Genomic DNA, 20,877 nt, shown 5'->3' on the forward strand with positions numbered 1-20,877 from the left:
AATACTTGGGAGTCCGCATCGCAGACGATCTGACATGGGCAACGCACATTGCCGCACTGGTGGGTAAGGCTAAGCAGCGCCTTTACCACCTTAGACAACTGAGGAAATTCAGAGTGTCTCTGAGGATCCTTCATTGCTTCTACTCTGGGGCTGTAGAGAGCATCCTGTCCGGCAACATTACAGTCTGGTTTGGGAACAGCTCTGCCCAGGACAGGATGGCCCTGCAGAGAGTAGTGCGTTCGGCAGAACGCACCATGGGAACTACACTCGTCCCCCTGCAGGACCTATACATCAGGAGGTGCAGATCCAGAGCAAGCAAGATCATGAGGGACCCCTGCCACCCCAGTAACGGACTGTTCCAGATGCTACGATCAGGCAAACGCCTCCGCTGTCACGCTGTGAAAACGGAGAGGATGAGACGGAGCTTCTTCCCACAGGCCATCAGGACTGTCAACTTTTATAACCCCAGAGACTAAATTTTTGTCTACACTAATAGTAACTTATTAACTTTATTTATATGCTGTAACTGTAATTCTTTTTGTGCACAACCCGCAGGCATTGCCACTTTCATTTCACTGCACATCGTGTATGTGTATGTGACAAATAAATTTGACTTGACTTGACTTGAAGTCAGTGGTTATATTTAAGGCAGAGATAGATAGATTCTTATTTAGTACGGGTGTCAGAGGTTATGGGGAGAAGGCAGGAGAATGGGGTTAGGAGGGAGAGATAGATCAGTCATGATTGAATGGAGGAGTAGACAATGAGCCAAATGGCCTAATTCTGCTCCTATCACATTTGATCTTGTGATCTCTTCAGGAGAAGGTTTTTGCCCTGTAGTCACCTAACAAGGTGGAACTGGCTACCACAATAGTGGCACGATGGCGCAGCGGTAGAGTTGTCACCTTACGAAGCCAGAGACCCGGTTTTGATCCTGACCACGGGTGCTGTCTGTACGGAGTTTGTATGTTCTCCCCGTGACCTGCGTGGGTTTTCTCCGGGTGCTCCAGCTTCCTCCCACACTCCAAAGATGTGCGTGTTTGTAGGTTAATTGTCCTCAGTTAAATTGTCCCTCGTGTGTAGGATGTAACTAGTGAAGGGGTGATCACCGGTCGGCGTGGACTAAGTGGGCCGAAGGTCCTGTGCCCATGTTACATCTCTAAACTAAACTAACGAGCGACCAAGGCTGTTTGTGTTGGGGCACATAATGGAAAGCTTGACACAAACAGCCTTGGTCGCTCGTTAGTTTAGAACAATTCCACAAAGCAGGGTTTCAGAATGAGGCAAAACACAAAATGGAGGAACAGCACCTCGCGTGGGCAGCTTACACCCCAGTGCTCCGAACATTGACTCCTCTAACTCCAAGTTACCCTTGCACCCCCTCTCTGTACTTCCCTCCCCCACCCGAGTCATCCTACTAGTTTCACTGTCGTCCTCCTGTGTTACATTGTCTGTGCAAATGTAGTTTCACTTCGCCCACAGTTAACAATGGACCGTTTCCTTGATCATTGTTGCATTCCACCACCGTTTTATTTCCATTACACATTTCCACCCCTTTGACATCAACTGTTGCATGAGACGCATTGCACGTTATCGTGCTGCACGGTGGCGCAGCGGTAGAGTTACTGCCTTACAGCTCTTGCAGCGCCAGAGACCCGGGTTCGATCCCGACTAGGGATGCTGTCCGTACGGAGTTTGCACGTTCTCCCCGTGACCTGCGTGGGTTTTCTCTGACATCTTCGGTTTCCTCCCACACTCCAAAGACGTACAGGTTTATTGGTTAATTGGCTTGTCGTAGGTGTAAAAAAATGTCCCTAGTATGTGTAGGATAGGGTTAATGTGTGGGGATCGCTGGTTAGCGTGGACTCGGTGAGCCGAAGGGCCCTGTTTCTGCGCTGTATCTCTAAACTATACTAAAGGCATTGTGCTGTCATTGTGCCCTCCCACCACTGGCGGTGCTGCAGGACCAGAGAAAGGCGCTGACTAGAAAAGTGACCCTGAACATGGGGATGGGAATTAACATTTAAAAAATCTATTAGGAAACTTGATGAAATAAAGATTTGTGGCTGTTTAACAGCCAATCCCCCGTGGTACTGCTGATGCAGAACAAGGAGATGTTTTATTATAAAGTTTTTAATCAATGGATCTTTTATTAATCTTATTACATTTATCAAAGATAGACACAAAAAGCCGGAGAAACTCAGCGGGTCGGGCAGCATCTCTGGAGAGAAGGAATGGGGGACGTTTCAGGCCGGGACCCTTCTTCAGATTAAATCTATCTTTTAGTTAGGACTTTCTGCCTCTGCATACACAGTTCCATTTACCCCAACAAGACATTCATGGTTCTGAACATAGTTGAGGACCAGCAGAAACTTGGAATCTCAGTCATACGGCGTGGAGACAGGCCCTTCAGCCCAACTTGGCCATGCCGACCGGGATGTCCCATCTATGCTCATCCCACCAGCCCACTACTGCACCATGTTGATCACCCGTACATTAGATCTATCCTGCACACTGGGGACAATTTACTGAAGCCAATTAACCTACAAACCTGCAAGTCTTTGGAATGTGGGAGGAAACCGGAGCACCCGGAGAAAACCCATGCAGTCACAGGGAGAACGTACAAACTTCGTACAGTCAACACCTGTAGTCAGGATCGGACCCGGGGCTCTGGCGCTGTAAGGCAGCAACTCTACCACTGTGATACTGTGTCGCAGCGCACTGAGTTACTCCAGCATTTTGTGCCTTTCTTTGGTGTAAACCAGTATCTGTAATTCCTTCTCAGAAGGAACTCTTGCAGAATACAATGTTATTTGATACATTCAGAAACAATGCAAACTTATCATGCTTTGTGGAATTGTTCTAAACTAACGAGCGACCAAGGCTGTTTGTGTCAAGCTCCTTTCCCCTTTGACTTTGAGCAGTGGAAACTGTATTAAATACCTTGCTGGGGGATTTGTGTGAAAACACAGTTAACAGAGTCAGTAGCACAGATGAGCACCAACAATTCACCTTGCTGCAAAAATGCAAACCTGAGATGAACGCTGATAAACGTACGTGTGGGCAATGTGGTCGGAAGGAAGTCATAAGCAATCTAACTGCAGCTCTGTATTTCAAAGCAGAACCAGGGGAGTTTTTTTTAGCAATGCATCGAGTAAACTAATCATTGTACCAAGGCTAAAATACTTGAAGTGCATGAGAAAATACAACATCTATAATAGCATCGCAAATGCAGAAAAGTAGTAATAGACAATAGACAATAGGTGCAGGAGGAGGCCATTCGGCCCTTCGAGCCAGCACCGCCATTCAATGTGATCATGGCTGATCATTCTCAATCAGTACCCAGTTCCTGCCTTCTCCCCATACCCCCTGACTCCGCTATCCTTAAGAGCTCTATCTAGCTCTCTCTTGAATGCATTCAGAGAATTGGCCTCCACTGCCTTCTGAGGCAGAGAATTCCACAGATTCACAACTCTCTGACTGAAAAAGTTTTTCCTCATCTCAGTTCTAAATGGCCTACCCCTTATTCTTAAACTGTGGCCCTTTGTTCTGGACTCCCCCAACATTGGGAACACGTTTCCTGCCTCTAACGTGTCCAACCCCTTAATAATCTTATACTTTTCGATAAGATCTCCTCTCATCCTTCTAAATTCCAGTGTATACAAGCCTAGTCTCTCCAGTCTTTCAACATATGACAGTCCCGCCATTCCAGGAATTAACCTAGTAAACCTACGCTGCATGCCCTCAATAGCAAGAATATCCTTCCTCAAATTTGGAGACCAAAACTGCACACAGTACTCTGGGTGCAGTCTCACTAGGGCCCTGTACAACTGCAGAAGGACCTCGTTGCTCCTATACTGAACTCCTCTTGTTATGAAGGCCAACATTCCAGTGGCTTTCTTCACAGCCTGCTGTACCTGCATGTTTCCTTTCAGTGACTGATGCACTAGGACACCCAGATCTCGTTGGACGTCCCCTTTTCCTAACTTGACACCATTCAGATAATACTCTGCCTTCCTATTCTTACCACCAAAGTGGATAACCTCACACTTATCCACATTAAACTGCAAAGCGATACTAAACAATATACAGGAGGCATGGTGGAGCAGCTGATAAGACGCTGCCTCACAGCGCCAGAGGACTGAGTTTGATCCTGACTTTGGGTGCTGTCTGTGTGGAGTTTGCCCATTCTCCCTGTGACTCGTGGGTTTTCCCCGGGTGCTCCGGTTTCCCCCCCACGTCCCACAGACGTGCGGGTTTGTAGGTTAATCTGCCCTCTGTAAACTGCCCCAGTGTGTCGGGAGTGGACGACATAGAACTAGTGTGAGAGAGGCAGGCAGCTTCTCTGGAGGTGATGAGTGACGTTTTAAGTCACGACCCTTCTTCAGACTGAGGAAAAGTATAAATCTGAAACGTCACCCATTCCTTCTACCCAGAGACGCTGCCTGTCCCGCTGAGTTACTCCAGCATTTTGTGTCTATTTTCGGCCTCTGCAGTTCCTTCCCACACATAGCGTCTCAGCAGCGGAGGGGAAGAGACTCGACAAGCCGGTCAGGAAGGCCAGCTCTGTCCTGGGTTGCCCCCTCAACTCAGTGCAGGTGGTGGGAGAGAGGAGGGTGATGGCAAAGCTAACATCGCTGCTGGACAACGACTCCCGCCCCATGCAGGACACTGTCACTGCACTGAGTAGCTCCTTCAGTGACAGACTCCTTCACCCCATGTGCGTGAAGGAGAGATATAGGAGGTCCTTCCTTCCCGCTGCTGTGAGACTGCACAACCAGCACTGCTCCCAGCAGACCAGTCAACAGTAACAGTTAAGGAATACACAGTAAATTGATGACAATTATCCTTGTCTTTACTTTTATTTATAATGAATGATCTCTTGCTATCCACTTTGCTGCTGTAACACTGTAAATTTCCCCGGTGTGGGACAAATAAAGAAATATATTATCATAAGAAAATAACTGCAGATGCTGGTACAAATCGAAGGTATTTATTCACAAAATGCTGGAGTAACTCAGCAGGTCAGGCAGCATCTCGGGAGAGAAGGAATTGGTGACGTTTTGGGTCGAGACCCTTCTTCAAACTGATATTATTATTAATATTATTAATACTTAATATTATTATTATTATTAGAATCAGTGTGAACGGGCGATCGATGGTCGGCATGGACTTGGCGGGTCGAAGGGCCTGTTTACATGTTGTATCTCTGAACTGAACACCAGGAACAAGCTTGTGGTCAGAGCAGAGTTGTAGGAGCTGGGTAGGATGGCAGAGCTCAAAGCCCAGGCACCTGAAGGCTGGCAATGGGTGTGGGTCAAAGTGACTGAGGGAGCAGACCCATTCTACTGTGCCCATCTGCACACCGCCCACTCCCATACTCCGTGCCGGCCGGGGCAGATGCAGGGAGATTTCACATTGGGAAGACAAATGAATTGCAAATTTTATAAATGTTTTTTTTAAAAAATCTATTCAACGATTAATGCTGTTTGAAAACAGGGTGCCTTATCGTGGAAAAGTAATATGCAAGTGCAATAAACAGGCAAGGCAAGTGGAACGTTGGCCTCCACTGTGCAGAGATTGGTGTCAAAGATGAGGACGTATTACTGCAATTATAATGGTCTGTGGAGAGTTCACAGCTACAGGACAATGTGAAGTCCTGCTCCCCAACCAAGAAAGAATATATTACCTAGGAGGGGATAGAACAAAAGTTCACAACATCCATTCCTGACGGACAGGGCTGCCTTCTGCGGATTAATTGAGTATTGTTCATGAGTTCATACGTCAGAGGAGTGGAATTGGGCCATTCGGTCCATCAAGTCTCCTCCACCATTCAATCATGGCTGATCTGTCTTCCCCTCTCAACCCCGTTCTCCTCAATAGTCAATTTATTTGTCACATATACATAAATCTGCAGTGAAATGAAAAATTACCCGCAGTTCAACAATAAGACCAATAAGAATAAGCAATAAAAATATGCAATAACACAATACAATCATAAACCAACACCAAACAAAAGAAACATCCATCACAGTGAGTCTCCTCCAGTCACCTCCTCACTGTGATGGAAGGCCAGAATGTATTTTCTCTTCCCCTGCCGTCTTCTCCCGCGGTCAGGTTGTTGGAGTTGCCATGTCGGGGCGGTCTGCCTTTTCCCCATAACCCCCGACACCCGCACTAATCGAGACTCTGTCTATCTCTGCCTTAAAAATATCCGTTGACTTGTGGGGATATTCTGACTGCAGTTTGTCGGAATAAGTGGTGGTATATTCACAGCGTGGATGCGGTCAGGCATTTTCCCCTTCATCAAACGTCAAACTCATTGGAAACCCTTGGACTATCGTTAATCAGACTTTACCTAACACTAAACATTATTTCCTTTATCCTGTATCTGTACACTCTGGACGGCTTGACTTTTTCCACCAAGAGAGTTGTGAATTTGTGGAATTCTCTGCCACAGAGGGCAGTGGAGGCCAAATCACTGGATGAATTTAAAAGAGAGTTAGATAGAGCTCTAGGGGCTAGTGGAATCAAGGGATATCGGGAGAAGGCAGGAACGGGGTACTGATTGCGGATGATCGGCCATGATCACAATGAATGGTGGTGCTGGCTCGAAGGGCCGAATGGCCTCCTCCTGCACCTATGTTTCTATGTGTCTATGTGTTGTCTTCCCACTGTGGTTGGCACACAAAGGCTTTTCACTGTACCTCAGTGCACGTGACAATTAACTAAACCAGCCCACAATGTCTCTGCCAAAAACAATTCTAAATTAAACCTCTATCTGCACATGATCCAAATCTCTCAATTTTGTGCTTATCCATGTGCCTATCCGAAAGCCAGAGGGTTTACACTTCACTGTTATCCTTATCGGACACTTTTGTCTCCTTTTGATCTCTCGCATTTGTTCGACCATCTGCCAGAACAAATCTCCCTCACCCACACTCACCTCTCATTCTGTCCCTCCCCCACACGCGTTACCCCACTTGCTCCCCCACTCCCTGCACACGAGGGACAATTAACCTACAAACCCACGCGTCTTTGGAATGTGGGGGGAGACCGGAAACCACAGACAGCACCCAAGGTCAGGATGGAACCCGGGCCTCTGGCGCGGTGAGGCAGCGACTCTGCTACCAGCTGTGATGCCCCAAGCAATGAGCACCGACTGCTCAGTCGGAAGATCACTCCATTTGTCTTTTGCATTAGTGACACAGTTCAACAGGGCTTTAATTTGTTGTTCAATAAGTTGAAATGTGCAGGTAGGAAGTGCAGACGCTGGCTTAAACTGAAGCTCACAGTGAGGAGGTGACTTGACGAGACTCACTGTGATGGATGTTTCTTTTCGTTTCTTTTTCTTTGATTGTGTGTGTTATTGCTTATTTTTATTGCACTTGTTGTTGGACTGTGGGTAATCTTTCATTTCACTGCACATTTATGTGTATGTGACAAATAAACTTGACTTGACTTGAAGATAGACACAAAATGCTGGAGTGACTCAGGGGAACAGGCAGCAGCTCCAGAGAGATGGAATGGGTGACGTTTTGGGGTCGAGACCCTTCTTCAGACTGAGAGTCAGGGGAGAGGGAGATACATAGATAAGGAAGTGTAAAGTGTGAAAACAGGTCAAAGGGGCTGGAGATCTAAGAAAACGTAGAATAGATCATGGAGATCAAAATGTCGAATAGACCGAGGTCAAGACAAGTTGAACCCCAACTACAGTATCGTTTCTCAGTCCTGCCCACTGCTTACCCCACAGCTCACTCTAACTGAACTTTGTTTGACACTTTTTCCACATTGACAGGTTTTAGACGCTCTGTACTTCAGCTGTTCCAAATTGTCAACACCCTCTCCAGTCGAGCATTTGTCTGGACTTCACTCAACAACCGCTGTCAAGAACAAATGTAGTTATTCAAACACAAGTGGCTGTCACTTCAACTTGAAGTCCTGTAGCACGCCCAAGGCTGGATACAAGTGTAGACCTGACTACATGCGAGGGAGGGAGGGAGGGAGGGAGGGAGGGAGGGAGGGAGGGAGGGAGGGAGGGAGGGAGGGAGGGAGGGAGGGAGGGAGGGAGGGAGGGAGGGAGGGAGGGAGGGAGGGAGGGAGGGAGGGAGGGAGGGAGGGAGGGAGGGAGGGAGGGAGGGAGGGAGGGAGGGAGGGAGGGAGGGAGGGAGGGAGGGAGGGAGGGAGGGAGGGAGGGAGGGAGGGAGGGAGGGAGGGAGGGAGGGAGGGAGGGAGGGAGGGAGGGAGGGAGGGAGGGAGGGAGGGAGGGAGGGAAACGAGATGGGAGAGTGAGAGAACCAGAGGGCGAGAGAACCGGAGGGACAGAAAAAACATGAGAGAGAGAGAGAGGGGACGAGGGGGAGGGGACGAGGGGGAGGGGACGAGGGGGAGGGGACGAGGGGACGAGGGGGAGGGGACGAGGGGGAGGGGACGAGGGGGAGGGGACGAGGGGGAGGGGACGAGGGGGAGGGGACGAGGGGGAGGGGACGAGGGGGAGGGGACGAGGGGGAGGGGACGAGGGGGAGGGGACGAGAGGGAGAGGGGGAGGGGACGAGAGGGAGAGGGGGAGAGAGAGAGAAAAGTTGTTTAGTTGAGTTTAGAGATATAGCATGGGAAAAGGCCCTTCGGCCCACTGAGTTTGCACTGACCAGCGATCCCTGCACATTAACACTATACTACACATACTAGGACAATTTTACATTTTATTTTACATTCATAGCAAGCCAATTAACCTATAAAGCTGTTCGTCTTTGGAGTGTGGGAGGAAACCGAAGATCTCGGAGCAAACCCACTGAGGTCACAGGGGTACAAACTCCAGACAGACGGCGCCTGTAGTCGGGATCGAACCCGGGTCTCTGGCGCTGTAAGGCAGCAACTCTACCGCTACGCCACCGTGCTGCCTAGAGAGAGAGAGAGAGAGAGAGAGAGAAAGAACGAGAGACAGAGAGAGAGAGAGAGAGAGAGAGAAAGAACGAGAGACAGAGAGAGGGAACACGAGAGTGAACGAATGCTCCCGTTTAGTTCAGTTCAGTTCTACAGCATGGGAGAAGGCCATTCAGCCCACCAATTCCATGCTGACCATCGATCACCCATTCATACTAGTTCTATGTTATCCCACTCTCACATCCACTTTCTACACACTTGGGGGCACTTTACAGAGGGGCCGATTAACCTACAAACCCGCAGGTCTTTGGGATGTGGGAGGAAACCGGAGCACCCGGAGAAAACCCACACGATCGCAAGGAAAAGATGCAAACTTCGTACAGACAGCAGCCGAGGTCGGGATCGAACCAGCAATTCTGGCGCTGCAAGACAGCAGCTCTGTCACTGAACAACTGTGCCGAGACACACAGGCTGTAAATTGCCCCTAGTGTGCAGGGAGTGGATATGAAGTGATATAACATAGAACTCAAGTGAGCGGGTGATCCATGGTCGGCGTGGTCTTGATGCCCCAAGTGTCTGTTTTATTACTGTATCTTTAAATTCCATCAATCTATGGCATGGTGGCGCAGCGGTAGAGTTGCCGCCTCACGGCGCCAGAGACCCGTGTTCCACCCTGACCTCAGGTGTTGTCTGCACGTTCTCCCTGTGACCACGTGGGTTTTCTCCGGGTGCTCCGGTTTCCTCCCACACTCCAAAGACGTGCAGGTTTGTAGCTTAATACGTTTCAGTCAAAATCCTACATAGTCCCCAGTGTGTGTAGGATAGTGCTCGTGTACGGTGACTCCTGGTCGGCGTGGACTCGGTGGGCCATGGGACCTGCTTCCGCGCTGTATCGCTAAACTAAACTGAAACAAATTTCCCCCGACTCTCAGTCTGAGGAAGGGTCTCAATCCGAGACACGTCACCCATCCCTTCTCTCCAGAGATGCTGCCCGTCCCGCTGAGTTACTCCAGCTTTTTGTGTCTATCTTCGGTCTAAACTAATGAGTAGCCTGGACTAAAGGGCCCGTCGCCATGCTGTGCATTGAATGCAACTCACCACAGGGCAGTTGAGCAAGGATAGCTAACAGCGACACACCTGGACACTGAGCTGATCATTCCCTCCCCGTTCCTCTGCTGTTCACACACCTGGCATATTTGCGGTCTCTGATCAATAGAGATCGTGGCTCAACACATGTCGCTTGGGGGCTGATACCAGAAGCCTTTTTGTTCAGGCTGACAAGTTTTTAAAAAGCCAACTCACAAATTGGCTTCTTGTGAATCATTCCACTTACCTGTACTTCACCTGTCGGAACCCTTCCAGCAGTGCCTCTCTTTTATCCTTTGTTTTTTTGCTCAGCTTTTCACCGTGAAGAACCTCGCCCACAAAGAACTCCGCGTCTGCAGAAAAGGACACAAAGTGCTGGAGTAACTCAGCAAGTCAGGCAGCCTCTCTGGAGAATCCTCCAACCTCACCTATTGTATCCACTGCTCCAGGTGTCAACTTCTCTACATCGGCGAGACCAAGCGCAGGCCCGGCGATCGTTTTCGCTCAACACCTCCGCTCAGTCGGTCACAACCAACCTGATCGCCCAGTGGCTCAGCACTTTTATCCCCCCCCCCCCCCCCCCATTCCCCAATCTGACCTTTGTCCTGGGCCTCCTCCATTGTCAGAGTGAGGCCCAGCGCAAATTGGAGGAACAGCACCTCATTTCGCTTGGGCAGTTTACACCCCAGTGGCATGAACATTGACTTCTCCAACTTCAGGTAATCTCTGCTTCCCCTCTCTATCCCCTCCCCCTTCCCAGTTCTCCTACTAGTCTTCATATCTTCGTCGACATCCTTTCTTTGTCCTGCCCCCTCCCCTGACTGTTCCATTGCTAACCAAGATATTCAGTCTTTCCAGTTAAACTGGCAAGTTCTTGGAGCAGAATTAGGCCATTCCACCCATCAAGTCTACTCCTCCATTCAATCACGGCTGATCTGTCTTTCCCTCTCAACCCCATTATCCTGCCTTCTCCCCATAAACCCTGACACACTGAGTCCTTGGTTATCAGAAATGTTCCATCAAAAGTGCCCTTACCCCTCACGGCTACCCTACTGCAAAACACAAAGGGCTGGAGGAACTCAGCAGGTCAGGCAGCATCTGTGGGGGGAACGGACAAGCAATTGCTTCGGGTCAGGGACTTTCTTCAGACCTGGATCCCTACCCAAAGCATCACCGATCCATTCCCTACGAAGATGCTGCCTGACAGGTTTGACCTCCTCCAGCACTTTGTCTTTTGCTCAAGGTTCCAGCATCTGCAGTTCCTCACTTCTCCGGCTACCTTCAGATCGTGACCGCAGAGAACATTTTCTTTTTAAGTGAGCAGGTCGAACAGATATGAAGACAAGTTATGAAGTCAAGAAACATGAAAAGAGAGAAGACCCAAGAAGGAAAAAAAAAGATTTGGCATCCGAATCATCAGATTAATAACGTAGGAAAATAAATGCAGATGCTGGTACAAATCGAAGGTATCACAAAAGCTGGAGTAACTCAGCGGGTCAGGCAGCATCTCAGGAGAGAAGGAATGGGTGATGTTTCGGCCCAGTGGAGTGAATATTGATTCTTCTCACTTCAGGTAGTCCCGGCATTCCCTCTCTCTCCATCCCTCCCCCACCCAAGTCACACCAGCTTCTCATTTTCACTCTACAAACAGCTAATAATGGCCTGTTTCCTTTATCATCGTTACTTTTTTTGCATATCTTTCATTCTTTGTTCTTTATCTCTCCACATCACCGTCTATATCTCTCGTTTCCCTTATCCCTAACCAGTCTGAAGTAGGGTCTCGTCCAGAAACGTCACCCATTCCTTCTCTCCAAAGATGCTGCCTGACCCGCTGAGTTACTCCAGCTTTTTGTGTCTACCTTCGATTTAAACCAGCATCTGCAGTTCCTTCTTGCACAGATTAGTAATTAAGTTGTGAATGTTGAATAGTTGAATAAACTACATATTTACTGTTAGGAGTGCAGGTCTAGGCAGATCAGTGCACTTGTGTGAGTCATTGCTGTAGACATACATTTCTATGATAGGCAATTAATCTCTTCACTTACTGCATACGAGGCATGAAAACAAATTAAAGGGTATATGTTTGGAATTAATCTGTGAAACTAGCCAGAAGCAGATGGAGGAACTTGGTCCATGACAGGCTGGGTTTAAAGCAGGTTTCTGTTATTAAAAAAGGTGCAAGCTTCCTGCTGCGGTCTGCAGATGAATGGATAGACCACTTTCAAAGCTGCACACTCGGGAACCCCGATATAAAATCAGCAAGCTCCCATCTGATCAGGTCAATGCGCCTGGAGAGCAAGTGAACATTTCACTTTGACCGCCTTATTTGAGGACGAGGAAGAAAGAGAAACAGGGGCCTCACGGCGCCAGAGACCCAGGTTTGATCCTGACCATGGGTGCTGTCTGCACCGAGTTTGTACGTTCTCCCCGTGACCCGAGTGTTCCAGTTTCCTCCCGCGCTCCAAAGATGTGCAGGTTTGTAGGTTAATTGGCTTTGGTAAAATTGTAAATTGCCCCGAGTGTGTAAGAGTGCCAGTGTAGCAGGTGATCAACCCGGACTCGATGGGCAAAAAGAGGCGTTTCCGACCTGATCGAGACCCGGGTTCGATTCCGACTATGGATGCTGTCTGTACAGAGTTTGTACATTCGCCCCGTGACCTGCGTGGGTTTTCTCAAAGATCTTCGGTTTCATCCCACACTCCAAAGACATACAGGTTTGTAGGTTAATTGGCTTGGTAAATGTAAACAATTGTCCCTGGTGTGTGTGTGTGTGTGTGTGTATAGGATGGTGTTAATGTGTGGGGATCACTGGTAGGCACGGAGCCGGTGGGCTGAAGGGCCTGTTTCCACACTCTACCTCTAAACTAATCCTCTGCCATTCCTTTCTCGTGCGCAGACTTGCAATGGTACGAACGCTGTGCCATTTATTGAGCTCCAAGCACATTTAAACAGTCATATCCTTCCACATTTGCCAAGTAATTAATGCTCACTTCATCCAGCACAGATGAGCCACTTGAGAAAATTTTCATCCAATGTATACAAATTACTTGCAAAAATAGGCTTGCATATTCTGTGATGTGTACTTTTTTTGGACCAAGTTGTGGAACAAATGACTAAATGGCTCTGGTACAATAATCTGCAAATCTGTTTTATTTTCAGTTGAAATTTTTCAGGGCTAAATATTTATCCAGGCACAGATATTTCCTCAGTAAATTAAGCGGTGAGCTTACTGAGTTTGAACGGAGAGATTGCGCAAACTCTGAGCGACAGATCTGCGGTTTGGCTGCTGGCTCGGATCCCTGCTCCAAACCCAGGGAAGATTGAACGTTTCTTCAAGTGAGGAACATATATTTTGTACAAACGTACATTTGGGAGCTTTCAATGCTGATAACTTTGCCCAGCTTGACATGGCAGAGAGGCTAGCTAGAACCTGCCGTAACATGTTAGGTCTAGGTTTATTATTGTCACGTGTACCGAGGTACAGCGAGACACTTTGTTTTGCATGCTTTTCAATCATATCAGGTAACACTGAACATAACACAAGCAAATCAAACTCAAGTATAACAGGTAGAGCAAAGGGGAAGATACATTTTGTGCCTATCTTTGATGTAAACCAGCAACTGAACTTCCCAAGATAGACACAAAAAGCTGGAGTAACTCAACGGGACAGGCAGCATCTCTGGAGAGAAGGAATGGGTGACCCTTCTTCAGACATCTCGACCCGAAACATCACCCATTCTTTCTCTCCCGAGATGCTGCCTGTCCCACTGAGTTACTCCAGCTTTTTGCGCCTATCATCGGCTTAAACCAGCACCTGCAGTTCCTACCGAGACATAGTTTAAGCAACTGCCACAGTGAAGGATCATTTTTATAGCCGAGGATATATTATGATGTAGAGTGAAGATAATGACTTTGGGTTCTTATTGCTTAATTGGTGGAGATAGCTGCTTATTGTGTGTATTGAGGTTATCAGATGCCGCACCTAGCAGTTGAGAGAAAGTGTGTCATAGAAACATAGAAAATAGGTGCAGGAGACGGCAATTTGGCCCTTTGAGCCAGCACCGCCATTAATTGTGATCATGGCTGATCATCCAGTCAGTAACTCGAGCCTGCCTTCTTCCCATATCCCTTGATTCCACTAGTTTCTGGAGCTCTATCCAACTCTTTTAAATTCACCCAATGAATTGGCCTCCACTACCTTCTGTGGCAGAGAATTCCACAAATTCACAACTCTGGGTGAAAAAGTTTCTCATCTCCATTTTAAATGGCCTCCCCTTTATTCTTAGACTGTGTGGCCCCTGGTTCTGGACTCCCCCAACATTGGGAACATTTTTCCTGCATCTAGCTTCTCCAGTCCTTTTTATAATTATATATGTTTCTATAAGATCCCCTCTCATCCTTCTAAAGTCCAGTGAATATAAGCCCAGTCTTTCCAAACTTTCCTCATATGACAGTCCCGCCATCCCGAGGATTAACTTCGTGAACCTACGCTGCACTTCCTCAATAGCAAGGATGTCCTTCCTCAAATTAGGAGACCAAAACTGCACACAATACTACAGATGTGTCTATGTCTATGTTTCTATGCGGTCTCACCAGGGCCCTGTACAACTGCAGAAGGACTTCTTTACTCCTATACTTAAATCCTCTCGTTATGAAGGCCAACAAGCAATTAGCTTTCTTCACTGCTTGCTGTACCTGCATGTTTAGTTTCAATCAGAAGGAATTGCAGGTGCTGGTTTAAACCAAAGAGAGACAAAATGCTGGAGTAACTGAGAGGGACAGGCAGCATCTCTGGAGAGAGGGAATGGGTGACGTTTCAGGTTGAGACTGAGTCAGGGGAAAGGGAAATGAGAGATTTGGACAGCGATATAGAGATATATTGTCTTTTGTCCATTGTTTAATGAATGAAAGCGTGAAACTGTGGAATTCTCTGCCACAGAAGGCAGTGGAGGCCAAGTCACTGGATGTTTTCAAGAGAGTTAGATAGAGAGCTTAGGGCTGGCAGAATCAAGGTATATGGTAAGAAAGCAGGAACAATTTTGGATGATCAGCCATGATCATATGGAATGGCTGGCTCAAACGGCCGAATGGCCCACTCCTGCATCTATTTTCTATGCTTCTATGATGGAATTTGCATATCTTTCATTCAGTTTAGACTCCAGATACACAGCATGGAAACAGGCCCAGGGCCAACTGGAGAAGTGACCGTATTTTTACATCCACAGCATTTTCCACTGGCTCGGAACAATACAGAACTTCATAGGAAATGAAATTGTGTTCTCAAAGGGCTGGAATTTTGACATTGATGCAATGCAGACAACGACTGATGGAAGTTTTTCAACCCGAATTGTTAATTCGGTTTCTCTGTCCACAGATGCTGCCCAAATGTTTCATAAGGTCGTATGTGATAGGAGCAGAATTAGGCCTTTCGGCCCATCAAGCCTACTCCGCCGATAGACACAAAATGCTGGAGTAACTCAGCGGGTCAGGCAGCATCTCTGGAGAGAAGGAATGGGTCACGTTTCGTGTCGAGACCCTTCTTCAGACCCAAAACGTCACCCATTCTTTCTCTCCAGAGATGCTGCCTGTCCCACTGAGTTGCTCCAGCTTTGTGTCCATCTACGGTTCAAATCAGCATCTACAGTTCCTTCCTACACATCTACTCTGCCATTCAATCATGGCTGATCGATCACTCCCTCCTAACTCGACCCGCCTGCCTTCTCCTCGTAACCTCTGACACACTTAATTATCAAGAAACTATCTATCCCTGCCTTAAAAATATCCATTGACATGGCCTTCACAGGCAAAGAATTCCACAGATTCACCACCCTCTGACCAAAGAAATTCCTCCTCATCTCCTTCCTAATGGAACGTCCTTTAAATCCGAGGCTGTGACTTCTTGTCCTAGACTCTCCCACCAGTGGAATCATCCTCTCCACATCCACTCTATCCAGGCCTTTCAATATTCGGTACATTTCAGAGGTCCCCCCTCATTCCTGCAAACTCCAGCGAGTACAGGCCCAGTGCTGTCAAACGCTCATCATTTGTTAAAAGTGCATTCTGTTTGTGCTTCAGGGTTGTGCCATCTGTGACATTCCCCCTTCCAGTCACTTGCTTTCTCAGCAGTGAGAGATGCAAGTGTGAACCTGCAGTTCGGAGAAAGGGGGGGAAACTGTACGTGAAGGAGAGAGAATACGTGTACACAGTATTAAAATGTTCAATACATACAAAAATGGTTGAAGGTGCAGACTGTCACAGTGAAAGAAAAGAGTAACCAGGAGGTAGGGTTGCCAACTTCCTCACCCCCAAATACGGGACAAGATGAGGTCACCGCCCCGCGCCCCACGTGACCTCACCCAGCCAGCGGCCAGTGCTCCCGGCCCGGGCGGCCGCCATTGGTGGAGCAGGAGCACGTGGCCGCTGGCTGGGTGAGGTCACGTGGGGCACGGGGCGGTGACGTCACCCTTTGTCCCGTATTTGGGAGTGAGGAAGTTGGCAACCCTACTAATACGGGACACGGTAGCGCAGCGGTAGAGTTGCTGCTTTACAGCGAATGCAGCGCCGGAGACGCAGGTTCGATCCTGACTACGAGTGCTGCACTGTAAGGAGTTTGTACGTTCTCCCCGTGACCTGCGTGGGTTTTCTCCGAGATCTTCGGTTTCCTCCCACACTCCAAAGACGTACAGGTATGTAGGTTAATTGGCTGGGTAAATGTAAAAATTGTCCCTAGTGGGTGTAGGATAGTGTTAATGTACGGGGATCACTGGGCGGCACGGACTTGGAGGGCCGAAAAGGCCTGTTTCCGGCTGTAGATATATGATATGATATGATAAGAGCGGTCCCGAACGGGACAAACTAATTTAGCCCAAAATACGGGATATTCCCGTCTAATATGGGACAGTTGGCAACCCTACCAGGAGGGAAACCTGCACAAAATGGCAGCAGCTTAATCAGACTGTTAGACAATGCTCGAGTCAAGAGTGTTTCATTGCCGTGTGTCCCAGACACAATGAAATTCTTACTTGCAGAATAGGATATGTAAACATTGTACTCTGTAAACAATATAAAAGAGAACAAACTTCTATATACACATATAGCCTAGCGGTATGAATATTGATTTCTCTAACTTTAAGTAACCCTTGCATCCCCTCTCTCTCTCTCTCTCTCTGTCCCTTCCTATCCTAATCATTGTACAAGTTTCACTGGTGTCCATGTGAATTTAATTGTCTGTAAAACTCATTTTCACCGAGCCCACAGCTAACAAAGGACTGTTTCCTTCATTATTGTATCTTTCATTTCTTTGTTCTATATCTGTCTCTCTCTCGTTTCCCTCTCCCCTGACTCAGTCTGATGACACTGTGGTGGTGGGCCGGATCTCCAACAACGATGAGAAGGCCTACCGGGAGGAGGTGGCTGATCTGGCACTCTGGTGTCAGGACAATAGCCTCCTCTTGAATGTCACTAAAACAAAGGAGCTGATTGTGGACTTCAGAAGGGCTAAACATCCAAGGACGTACACGCCACTGGAGATAAATGGGTCTATTGTGGATAGGGTGAGCAATTTCAAATACTTGGGAGTCCGCATCTCAGAGGATCTGACGTGGGCAACGCACATTGCCGCACTGGTGGGTAAGGCTAAGCAGCGCCTTTAACACCTTAGACAACTGAGGAAATTCAGAGTGTCGCTGAGGATCCTCCATTGCTTCTACTCTGGGGCTGTAGAGAGCATCCTGTCCGGCAACATTACAGTCTGGTTTGGGAACAGCTCTGCCCAGGACAGGATGGCCCTGCAGAGAATAGTGCGTTCGGCAGAACGCACCATGGGAACTACACTCGTCCCCCTGCAGGACCTATACATCAGGAGGTGCAGATCCAGAGCAAGCAAGATCATGAGGGACCCCTGCCACCCCAGTAACGGACTGTTCCAGATGCTACGGTCAGGCAAACGCCTCCGCTGTCACGCTGTGAAAACGGAGAGGATGAGACGGAGCTTCTTCCCACAGGCCATCAGGACTGTCAACTTTGATAACCCCAGAGACTAAATTTTTGTCGACACTTTTTGTGCTATGTTTAGTAACTTATTAACTTTATTTATATGCTGTAACTGTAATTATTTTTGTGCACAACCCGCAGGCATTGCCACTTTCATTTCACTGCACATCGAGTATGTGTATGTGACAAATAAATTTGACTTGACTTGAAGGGTCTCGACCCGAAACGTCACCCGTTTCTTCTCTCCAGAGATGCTGCCTGTCCCGTTGAGTTACTCCAGCATTTTGTGTCAATCTTCAGTGTAAATCAGTATCTGCAGTTCTTTACTACACATATATAAACATATTTAAACATTGGATCCTTTGGTAAATGGATCCTCAACCCATCTAGTTAGCAAACAATTTGTGAATTTGCATTTGTTGACGTGAGTGGTTAGACTATCTAAACAGTGATGGAGCACACACAACAGCATGGGCTGCCAACTCCATAACCAACTGGAAACTCTCGTCACAGTAAGCAAGAGGGAGACAAATATCGTTAAAAAACAGTTGAAGGTTTAGGATTGTTATTGTCACATACCTAGGTGCAGTGAAAAGCCTTGTTTTGCGTGCAACACAAACAGATCAGACATGCCATGCATAGATAGAATCAATGCAACACACACTAGCTGGGGCGAAGAGGAAGTTACAGAGCACAGAAAATAGTTCTCAGCAGTGTGGCGCATCAGTTCTAGAGACAAAGTCTGCAATGAGGGGTCGTGGCAGGGGTGCAGTGCTGGGGCTCACCGGAACGCCCCTCCAGCGCCTCGGTACAAAAGAAGCTACAATAAACAGCGGGGAATTTAACAGTGGCCGCACCGGCACCTAAAAAGTTAGCACTGCAACACTGGGAAGAGGTGAATCAAACAGTCCCCAGCTTACAGAAGGACCAGAGGGAAACAAAACTATTTAGGGAAACAAAACTATTTAGAGTCTGGTGGAGCACGCTTTCAAACTTGTGTACCTTCTGCAGTACAGGTGTGTGAGTGTGTGAGTGTGCGAGCGTGCGAGCGGTAATGTTAATGTGCGGGAATCGCTGGTCGGTGCAGACTCTGGGCCGAAAGATCCGTTTTCGCGCTGTATCTCTAAAGTAAACATTCGGCGAGTCAACAGGATCCGTGTTCCTGGAATGTCGGGATAACACCTATGCCAGACTCCTGTAGGTTCACCTTCCACGTCATCATTCCAACCACGTTCATCTCCAAACTGATGGACGTGGGACTCAGCATCCCTCCTTGACAAACCGGATCCTTGACATCCAGACCCATAGACCGCAATCAGCAAGGATGGGCAATAAAACATCCTCCACGTTAATGTTCATCACCAGTAACCCACTAGGATGCGTTCTCAGCCTCTCACTCACTCCACTCTCGGTACACTCATGACTCTGTGGCAAGAAAAAATCTGCTCAAACTCCATTAGACAATAGACAATAGGTGCAGGAGTAGGCCATTCAGCCCTTCGAGCCAGCACCGCCATTCAATGCGATCATGGCTGATCACTCTCAATCAGTACCCCGTTCCTGCCTTCTCCCATACCCCCTCACTCCGCTATCCTTAAGAGCTCTATCCAGCTCTCTTGAAAGCATCCAACGAACTGGCCTCCACTGCCTTCTGAGGCAGAGAATTCCATTGATAGGTTTGCAGATGACACCACCGCATTAGGCCAGGTCTCAAACAACGACAAGACAGAGAACATGAAGGAGATGGCGAGCTGAACCATGTTCGGTTCAGTTTCCGTTTAGTTTATTGTCACGTGTACCGAAGTACAGTGAAAAGTTTTTGTTGCGTGCAAACCCGTCTGTGCAAAGACGCACATGGTCACTATCGAGCCGTTTACAGTGCGTAGATACACAATAAGGGATGAACGTCTACCGCGAGGTGAAGCCAATAAAGTCCGATCAAAGATAGTCCGATAACATGTATCAAAACAACCACCTTTCCCTCCATGTTATCAAAATGAGCTAGTCATCGAGGTCAGGAAGTAGGGTGGAGTACGTGACCCAGTCGGCAGCAGTGCTGCTGAAGAGGAAACGGTTGAGATCACGGAGTTTCTGGGAATTAATATTACCCACAGCGTGCCCTGGTCCAACCACACTGAAGCAACAGCCACCAAAGCACATCAGTGCCTCCACTTGCTGTTCATTGATTTTAGCTTTTAGTTCAGCTTTCAACACAATAGTCCCCACCAGACTTGCTGAGAAGCTGCTGAAACTGGGGCTGAGCACCCCTCTGTGTGCCTGGCTCCTGGACTTTCTCACCGCCAGGTCCCAAGTGGTCAAGATGGGGAGACATACATCTAACCCCCCTCACCCTGAACACAGGATCCCCCAGGTTTGCGTCCTTAGCCCCCTACTGTACTCCCTGTACACACATGACTGTGTGGCCAGGTTCAGCTCCAACTCCATCATCAAGTTTGCTGACGACACTGTGGTGGTGGGTCTGATCTCCGACAACGATGAGAAGGCCTACCGGGAGGAGGTGGCTGATCTGGCACTCTGGTGTCAGGACAGCAGCCTCCTCTTGAATGTCACAAAAACTAAGGAGCTGATTGTGGACTTTAGAAGGGCTCAACATCCAAGGACGTACACGCCACTGGAGATAAATGGGATTACTGTGGATAGGGTGAGCAGCTTTAAATACCTGGGAGTCCACATCACAGAGGATCTGACATGGACAATGCACATTGCCGCACTGGTGAGTAAGGCAAAGCAGTGCCTTTACCACCTCAGACAGTTGAGGAAATTCAGAGTCTCTCTGAGGATCTTTCAGTGCTTCTACTCTGGGGCTGTAGAAAGCATCTTGTCCGGAAACATCTCAATCTGGTTTGGGAACAGCTCTGCCCAGGACAGGAAGGCTCTGCGGAGAGTAGTGCGTTC

General features: G+C 48.1%; 1 protein-coding gene across 1 annotated transcript in view; it reads right to left on the reverse strand.

Annotated features, from left to right (window-relative positions):
- LOC144607533 (src kinase-associated phosphoprotein 2-like) overlaps window positions 1-20,877 on the reverse strand; it is a 209,206-nt gene that overhangs the window by 184,212 nt on the left and 4,117 nt on the right. Inside the window, exon 2 of the mRNA XM_078424427.1 lies at window positions 10,217-10,322. Coding sequence (XP_078280553.1) covers window positions 10,217-10,322 — 106 coding nt within the window. The remainder of the gene's footprint in view (window positions 1-10,216; window positions 10,323-20,877) is intronic.

The sequence above is a fragment of the Rhinoraja longicauda genome, chromosome 29 (genome assembly GCF_053455715.1).
Source record: "Rhinoraja longicauda isolate Sanriku21f chromosome 29, sRhiLon1.1, whole genome shotgun sequence".
NCBI lineage: Eukaryota > Metazoa > Chordata > Chondrichthyes > Rajiformes > Arhynchobatidae > Rhinoraja > Rhinoraja longicauda.